General features: G+C 49.5%; 1 protein-coding gene across 1 annotated transcript in view; it reads left to right on the top strand.

The window, feature by feature from the left end:
* The window catches only part of AAGAB (alpha and gamma adaptin binding protein), a 32475-nt gene extending 23056 nt beyond the window's left edge, over positions 1-9419 (top strand). Inside the window, 5 exon segments of the mRNA XM_060260184.1 lie at positions 1738-1785; positions 1787-1832; positions 4094-4198; positions 7179-7228; positions 7892-9419. Of these exon segments, the coding sequence (XP_060116167.1) occupies positions 1738-1785; positions 1787-1832; positions 4094-4198; positions 7179-7228; positions 7892-7969 (327 nt within the window). The 3' untranslated portion in view covers positions 7970-9419.

Here is a 9419-nt window from a genome sequence, read left to right on the forward strand (position 1 = left end):
CCTCCACTTGCAGCTGCTGGAACGGCCTTGGGTCAGCCAGAGCTCTGGCAGAGGTTGTCCTTGAAAGGGCAGCTCCTGTGAGAGCCCTCTCCAGCCCCACCCACTTCACAGGGTGTCTGTTGTGGGGGGAGGAAGGGAAAGGAGATTGTGAGCCACTCTGAGACTCTTCGGAGTGGAGGGGGGGATATAAATCCAATATCTGCATCTACCTCACAGGGTGTCTGTTGTGGGGGAGGAAGGAAAGGAGATTGTGAGCCGCTCTGAGACTCTTCGGAGTGGATGGGCGGGAATAAATCCAATATCTTCATCTACCTTACAGGGTGTCTGTTGTGGGGGAGGAAGGTAAAGGAGATTGTGAGCCGCTCTGAGACTCTTCGGAGTGGAGGGCGGGATATAAATCCAATATCTTCAATCTACCTCACAGGATGTCTGTTGTGGGGGAGGAAGGTAAAGGAGATTGTGAGCCGCTCTGAGACTCTTCGGGACTGAGAGGGCGGGATATAAATCCAATATCATCTTCTTCTCTGAAGCATGATGTGTGCCCTGTCAGATCGGCAGCTGTTCCCTGCCTGGGCTGGTGGCATTTTGGAACTGACTGGCATTTGCCGTGTAAGAGATTGACAGCCCTTTCTGGAATTAGTTTAGATCTGGAGTCTCCAGCATGGTTCTTGGGGGCACCTTGATGCCCGCCAGCACTTTTGCTGGCACCTGCCAAGTGTTTTTAGAAAGTGGGCAGGGGCATGTGCGGTTTTGCCCAGCAGGGCTTCTAATTGATCACTGGAGATCAGATTGGTCATGCAGATTAAAAGGTATCCTGTTAAACAGAGATTCTGCTTGAAATGTTGAAGAGTTACTCTTAGGTTTATGCATACTTCACTCCCTGTCATTTTGTGAGACACTCCACCTCCTGTGGCAGCCGTGTTGTAGTTTGTTCCACTTTGTTTGGTAGCCATTTTGTAGCATGCTCCACCTCCTGTGGCAGCCAATTTGTAGTGTGCTCCACCTTCTGAGGCAGCCATTTTGTAGTTGTGCCCACCACCCTGTATAAGAACTCCAAAAGTGCTCACAACAGACTTAAAGTTCAAGGATCCCTGATTTAGAATAGTCTACTTAGAGCAATTTCCTTCCCAACTGTTAAGATAGCCGTACAAAAATTATGTGTAGGGAAGCATGTTGGTGGACTGGGATGGTGCTGGTGGGTATTCCCAAGCCACTGGAACAGAACCATGGGAGTCCGCCCTTTTCCGCCACATAATGGGGCGGAAGAGCTTGATAGGCAATGGGGAGAAGACCTCACTGTGTAGACCTCTCCTGGTGGCTTCTATTCTATTCTAGGGGTGGGACGGTGGCTCAGTGGTAGAGCATCTGCTTGGGAAGCAGAAGGTCCCAGGTTCAATCCCTGCATCTCCAAAAAAGGGTCCAGGCAAATAGGTGTGAAAAACCTCAGCTTGAGACTCTGGAGAGCCCGCTGCCAGTCTGAGAAGACAATACTGGCTTTGATGGACCAAGTGTCTGATTCAGTATAAGGCAGCTTCATATGTTCATTCTGGTTGGTCAAAACAGTCCATCCGTAATTTGCAGGCTTGCTTTGGTAGCTACGGGTGTGTGTGTGGGAGTTCCTGATGATATGGGATTTGTGGCTCTTACCCTTCTGGGAACAGCTGGAGACTAGAAATTTGCCCCCCCCCCTTGCTGTCAAAACTGACTCCTGCTTCTCTTTTCCACCCCCACCCCCAGGCCGATCCTTTGCCAGACCAGAGCACAGAGTCCTCTGTGGACAACCGGCGGAGATGCGACCGATGCAAACGGTTGGCAGGTGGACACAGTTGCTGGTGAGAGATTTTTGCTTCGAGGCCGTGCTTTTTGTTGGAACCCCACTGACACTTTCGATTACTTTTTGAGATTCCTGCCCGGCCTTTTGATCCAACGATGCCCGGGCAGATGAAGGCAATAAGAAGGATGCCATCGAAGCATGTGAGGCTGGGGAAGACAGGTCCCCTCCCTCAGAACTGTGGTGTCCAGAATAGAACCTGGATAGAACTAACCTTAAGGGGTCGGGGCTTGCCTTCCCCTGGGCCAGGAAGATTGTGGGCCCTTTCTCAAGCCCAGGAGAGCACAGGCCCTCCTTCTTCAGTCCCAGCCAAGAAACGTGGCATGAAAGCCCCTAAGGAAAAACAAAGAAGGGAAAGAAACGTCACCCAAAAACTGGAGTAAGAAACCCGAAAGGCTAATCTGCAATTAAAGGGCCAAACGTTAAAAACAAACTGTAAAATAAATCATAAACCAACATACATGTATTTATTGTAGAAAGCGAAAACCATTTAAGGGCCCATCATAAGCCTCTATCCCAGGGGTCCTCAAACTACGGCCCGCGGGCCAGATGCGGCCCGCTGAGGACGTTTATGCGGCCCGCCGGGTTATGGCAAAATCAGACCGGAAGTGACGTTCGGCCTAAACTCGCGTTAGCAACGCACACTTCCGGCACTGGGCTGATGCGGCGGAGACAGAGTGTGAGGTGATACCGAGGTGAGGTGAGTTCCCAGGCTGGGGTGTGTGGTGTGGGGAAGGGAGAGAGATGCAGAAGACGGAGAACTGACGGCCCGCGGCCTTGTACAGTAACGGCAGTCCGGCCCTCCAACAGTCTGAGGGACAGTGAACTGGCCCCCTATTTAAAAAGTTTGAGGACCCCTGCTCTATCCTATGCACAGTCATAAAACCACAATGGGAACCCACTCGACTTGACCTGATGTGTTTTGACCTAGATTGGTCTTCTTCAGAGGTCAGAAAGGTGAGTGCACACGTTGGCTCATAGTACAGAATAAAACAATAGAACAATGCTGGACCACAAGGAAATTTAATGAAGTGACAAAGGCTTAGAGATATTCTTGAGGCCTCTTGTTCTACAGCCCTATGTCTTAATCAAGGGCATACATATTGCATCCAGTGTCTTATTGTATGCCGCATGGTCCAGAATCGATCGAGATAGGTGTAAGGTCAGAGCCTATGTGCCAAGAGTTAAGCCCCTAAGCCAGGGGTTTCAAACTCATTTGTTATGAGGGTCAGATATGACATAAATGAGGTTTTGTTGGGCCAGGCCATGTGTGTCATAAAATGTAATGCCGGATAGCAGAGATATAAACTTTATAAGGGCAAACGCACAAAATAAAACGTGCTCAAAACATTAGCACTCATTGGTCTTAAAGGTGCTTTCTTTGTATCTCTCCCATGGGATCCAGGGAACGAGGCAAAAGAAGCTGTGGCTCTTTCCTTCCTCCCCCAGGGGACCAGGAGGGGGTGGAGCCTCAGCCAATAGAAGGAAGAGAGGCTTGGCTCAGTAGCTCTGCTGTGTGCTTGACAGAGCCTGGCAAAGCAAGCTTTCCCTTCCTCGCTAAGGGAGGAGCCTCAACTAGTGGAGAAAATAGAGACTTAGCTCTATAGCTCTGGTGCGATTGAGCAAGCCTGGCAAAGCAAGCTGTGATGCAGAAGGAAGCAAGAGAGGGAGAAGGAAGCAGATGACAGCCAGTTGTTCGGGGGCCTGATAAGAGCCCTCCAGGGACCTGATTTGGCCTCTGGGCTGCATGTTTGACATACCCGCTCTAAGCTTTCTGGTGTCCAGATGTGGCCTGCAGCAAGACCTCCAGGGAGATGCACGAGCCCCCTGAAATGGGGAGTATTGGCTTTGGATACAGAGCCCCGTATCCCACTTAGCAGCCTACAGACCATGTGATGGATTCGACCAGCTTTTCCACTGATGGAAAAGGGAGAAGGAGATGTCCCCTTCGGCTGTTAAACATATTGGAGAGCATGAGCTCTGCACAGACAAACACCGTGTTGGACGAGGGCTGTGGAAAGGAGAATTAAAATGAGGTGACATGGAAAAACTAGCCGGATCCAGCCCCGTCTCAGCCTCTTCCCTGCCTTACCTTAATATAATCTTAATATAAATCTTAATATATATATATACCTGTGTCTCAGTGGGACCCTTGATAGCACCACTGTTTGGGTTTTAGACTCCGCATTTCCATGTTTTGCTCAGCCCCAAAGAAACAGAAATCGGGGGTCCCAGTTTTCAGGGCTCTCATTCCTTTCACAGATCCCATGCTGGATCTGGACATTCAAGAGCTCGCCAGCCTCACCGCCGGAGAGGGAGATCTGGAGAATTTCGAGCGCCTCTTCTCCAAGCTGCAGGAAATGAAAGGTACGGGGCATCTGGAACGTGTGCTCACATTGTCCCTTTGCAAGGTATTTTCCATTTGCGGGAGGTGTTCACATCCAATTGTATCAGTTCAGCTGGGAATGAGTTTCCCAGGATAGATTCTGTTCGGGTTACCTTTAGTTGGAGCTGTGTTTGTGTTTAGAAAAGTGGCAAGCTAGAAATCAAGGTTAAACATATGGACATGTGAAGCTGCCCATCAAAGTCAGTATTGTCTACTCCAGGGGTGTTGAACTCATTTGTTATGAGGAGCGGATCTGGCATAAATGAGGCCTTGTTGGGATGGGCTGGGTGTGTCATAAAATGTGATGCCAGTAGCAGAGATATAAACTTTATAACGCACACAGACAAACACAAAAGATTTTTAAAAACTTAAAACATGCCTAAAATATTAGTTCTCGTTGGTCTTAAAAGTGCTTTCTCTCCTGTGTGATCCAGGGCACTGGGCAAAGGAAGCTCTGGCTCTTTCCTTCCTTCCCCGGGGGGACCTGGAGGGGAAGGAGCCACAGCCAAAAGAAAGAAGAGAAGCTTGGCTCAGTAGCTCTGCTGTGCGATTGAGAGAGCCTGGCAAAGCAAGCTATCCCTCCCTCTCCTCCCCAAGGGAGGAGCCTCAACCAATTGAGAAAACAGAGGCTTTGCTCTGTAGCTCCTGTGCAATTGAGCAAGCCTGGCAAAGCAAGCTTTGATGCAGAAAGAAGCAAAATAGAGGGAGAAGAAAGCAGATGACAGCCAGTTGCTTGGGGGCCTGATAGGAGCCCTCTGGGGGCCTGAATCGGCCCCCAAGCTCCATGTTTGACACCCCTGGTCTACTCAGACTGGCGGGAACTCTCCAGCGCTTCACCAATGTTCCCTCTAAGCTGCAGAGTCTTGTGAGCAAGAATTCTACTTTGTGAGCTACTGGCATTAAAACTGTGAGCTGCCGCATCAATGAGTGTGCTCTGGGGTCCTCCTTCCTGAGCTAAGGCAGAAATGTGCAGGCTGGAGGCTAAAAATCTGTGAACGAGCTCACGCTAACTCAGCTTAGAGGGAACACTTGCCTTCGCTCCATCCTCTGGCAGAGAATTCTCACGGCGTAAAGAAGGGTTTCCTTTTGCCTGTCCTGCCCATCAGCTTCATTGACTCTATTGTAAACTGAAATTAAATTATTCTGTTCGTTTTAATCTGTTGTGCACAGCCCTGAGCCCTTTGGGGAAGGGAGATCTATCAATTTAAATAATTGGATATTCATGAGTTCTAGTTACAAGGTGCTGGTTATCACCTATAAAGCCCTATATGGCCGAGGACCTGCCTACCTCAGGGACTGCCTCTCTCCATATGTTCCCCAGAGAGCACTGCGTTCCAGTACACAAAATCTTTTGGAAATCCCTGGGCCTAAGGAGGCCAAACTTAAAACAACTAGGGAGCTGGCCTTCTCTATAGAAGACCCCCAATGGTGGAATCAGCTGCCGGAGGAGGTGCGGGCCCTGCGGGACCTCAACCAGTTCCACAGGGCCTGCAAAACTGCCCTCTTCCAAGAAGCCTTTAAGATGTAACCAGAATAAATATTACGCTGCCGGATAAATAGAGACTGTAGCACCACTGTATCGTTTTAACTTTTTAAAATTAATTTATATTTGTATTTATATTGTTGACTGATTTTATTTGTTATTGTGATATCATGATATCGTATCATGTTCTGTAAGCAGCCCTGAGCCTGCCTTGGCGGGGAGGGCGGGGTATAAATAAAAAACTTACTTACTTACTAGTTATTTTAGTAGAGGGAGAAAAAAGTTCCCTTGGTGAACTGTCTCCAATCAGTGTTCCCTCTAAGCCAAGTTAGTGTGAGCTAGCTCAGTATTTTTAGCCTCTGGCTCACACCTTTTTGCCCTAGCTCGGGAAGGATAGTCCCAGAACAAATTAATTTATGCAGTAGCCAAGTCATTCACTCACAATGTTTAACGCTAGTAGTTCCCCAAGTAGAATTATTCTCCGTGAATAATTGCATGAATCTCTATCACATCTCCCTTTAGTTGTCTCTTTTCTACAAGATGCCACAGTTGGGTGCTTGAAACATGCCTGTGTGGGGGCTGAGATTTCCAGATTCATCCCCCCCCCCCACTTCACACAGTCCCTCAAGCCCCTGAGTCAGTTGAGCATTTGCTCTACTGATTGCGTGGGCAGTTTTCCTCCAAGGCTTCTGGTTTTCCAGTAGTCCGGTCCAAAGCACCCACAGCATTGCACAGCATAAAAACATAAGAGAAGCCATGTTGGAACAGCCCATTGGCTCATCCAGGCCAACACTCTGTGTCACACAGTGGCCAAAAAAACCAAGTGCCAGCAAGAGGTCCACCAGTGGGGCTAGAAGCCCTTCCATTGCACCCCCCCCCCCCCCAGACACAAGAATACAGAGCATTACTGCCTCAGACAGAGAGTTCCAACAATAAGCTGTGGCTAATAGCCACTGATGGACCTCTGCTCCATATGCTTATCCAATCTCCTCTTGAAGCTGATTATGCTTGCAGCCGCCGCCACCTCCTGTGGCAGTGAATTCCATGTGTTAATCATCCGTTGGGTGAAGAAGTACTTCCTTTTTACTGTTCTAACCTTTCTGCTCAGCAATTTCATTGAATGCCCGCGAGTTCTTGTATTGTGAGAAAGGGAGAAAAGTACTTCTTTCTCTACCTTCTCCATCCCATGCATAATCTTGTAAACCTCTATCATGTCACTCTGCAGTCGACATTTCTCCAAGCTAAAGAGCCCCAAGCGTTTCAACCTTTCTTCATAGGGAAAGTGTTCCAATCCTTTAATCATTCCAGTTGCCCTTTTCTGCACTTTTTCCAATGCTATAATACCTTTTTTTGAGGTGCGGCGACCAGAATTTCCCTTTTCTTTGAGCATGATCATTCTTTCACCCGTACCTGTCCAACGGGGGAGGTATCCCCTTTGATAGGATCTTGATGGTTCTTTTTCTCCTGTTTCCCCCCAGAGAAGGCAGCCACCCTACCTCGGGAGCAGAGGAAGTTGCATGCAGAAAAGGTGAGAAGCGTTCCCGTAAGGGGTGGAAGTTCCAAAATGCCCTTCAAGAGTCCTGCTTGTGTGTGTTTGGGGGAGCCAATCCCCAGGTGGGGGCAGGGGATCCCCCGGTTTGGAGGCCCTACCCCCCCGCTTCAGGGTCATCAGAGAACGGGGAGGGGAGGGAAATGTCTGCTGGGATCTCCATTATTTCCCAAGGAGAGCGATTCCCGTAGAGTTCAATGGAGAATTGATCTATGGGGCTCTGGGGGGGGCTTGTTTTTTGGGGTAGGGGCACCAGAGTTTCAGCATAGCATCCGATGCCTTTCCTCAAAGCATCCCCCAAGTTTAAAAAAGATTGGACCAGGGGGGGCCAATTCTATGAGTCCCCAAAGAAGGTGCCCCTATCCTTCATTATCTCCTATCAAAGGAAGGCATTTAAAAGGAGCACGGTCCCTTGAAATGTGATTGCCAGAATTCCTTTTGGAGTTCAATTGGTGCTTGTCACACCCTTGCTTCTGGCTCCACCCCCCAAAGTGTCCTGGCTCCACCCCCAAGGTCCCCTGATATTTCTTGCGTCGAACTTGGCAACCCTAGGGAGGGCTGAGCTAATAGTTTTCTGTACTACATTCTGCACATCTTCCATGGCTTTCAGCCCTTTGTTTTTGGCTGGCTTTTGACCTGTAGGTTGCCAAAGCTTTCTGGATGGCCATCGGAGGAGACAGAGATGAGATCGAAGGCCTGTCTTCTGACGAGGAAAACTGAGGGTCCTTCAAAGGCTGTGTCGCAGAGCAGACAAGGATGGTTGCGATGCCAGCGGCTTCCGCCGGGACCTGCTTTCACGTTTCCCCTTCAACGAGGGCCTCCTTGTTCCATCCGAGACTCTAGAGACACCATGATGCCTCGCACACTTTGATAACGTTCCGCGGCAGTGAAAAAAGTAGGTGGCTCCACGTCTCGTTCCCTTGCCTGGATTTATCAGCAGTGGCGTGGACCGCTCGGTTAAAGATTTCGCAAACTGTGTTTTCTGGCCATCCTCTAGCATCTCCAATGGCATCTCTCTCTCTCTCCCTCTTTCTCGGTACAACTGGCTCCTTGTAGTTCTCCCCTTTCTTCATGTCTTCCATTTTAAAGCGGAAGTGGGCACCCGGAAGAGGCAGCGAGGGAGTCTTTGGGGGATTTCTTTTTGCAGGCGGGAGCTGCCTGATAGAAAAGCACGACGGCGGAAAGAGTAGCCGGCATCACCCAAAATGCATTTTCAATTTTTTACATTGCAACCTATCATCGTTGGGGCAAGCATGGAAAAGGGAAATATTTGAAGGGGGGAGGGGGTTGTCCCCTGGCAGCTTGAAATGGTATAGCGAAGTAACCGAAAGAAGAAGCTTGTGTACAGTTCCAGTTTTTGTTGGTAACGCGCCATCTCTGTAGCAATGAAGCGTGGCTCTTCAGAGGGTCTTGTCCAAATTCCTGCCAGCAGATGAGGCCGCAAAGGCGAGCTTTGGAGGACTGTAACCCCCTTCTTGAAGGCTGAGGGCAGTGAACTGGGCCATTCCAGGGGGGAAAGACGGCCCACTGTCCCGCCACGCTGTTGGCGGAGGGGTCTTTGGCAAGCGGTTGAGTCCACAGTCAGCCTTTCAAAGTCATTAGGGCAGCTCGGTGGAGTCAAAGTGCCACTGAGTTCTGAAGGACACTCATCTATTTAGAACGGTATCGAGGATCTGGCTTTGGAGAGCGGGGCACGCACAGTGTTTGGGCCAAATGCAGATTCCTTAGAGGAGGGGTGGCTTATCTCAGCCCGAAGATTGTTGCTGGAACAATACGAGTCTACTCCAAAGGAATTCACACACACACACAAGTCTTTCTCGCAAAACTCATTCCCACTCAGTTGAAGCACTTTATCTTAAAGCTTAAGTCGACTTTAAATGTACATAGGAAAGCTAGCCAGTTGCGTGTTTAAAAGGAACGGGAGCCTTACTCCTGGCCGGTGCGGTAAAGCAAGGCTCCGGTCCATCAGAATGTTTTCTGCCTTCAGCCTTGCAAATGGGGCAGCTGCAGACCTTCTGTAGAAAAGCTTCCCAGCAACTTGGGTCTTTCTCCCCCTACATACACCCCCCCGGGCAGGGACAAGAGGCCCCGTGAACGGCTTCCGCCTCCTCATGCTTTTTGTGTACCGTAAATGGGCTGAATAAAGTCTGCTTGAAGTACAGGCCTGAAA

The sequence above is a fragment of the Heteronotia binoei genome, chromosome 19, assembly GCF_032191835.1.
Source record: "Heteronotia binoei isolate CCM8104 ecotype False Entrance Well chromosome 19, APGP_CSIRO_Hbin_v1, whole genome shotgun sequence".
NCBI lineage: Eukaryota > Metazoa > Chordata > Lepidosauria > Squamata > Gekkonidae > Heteronotia > Heteronotia binoei.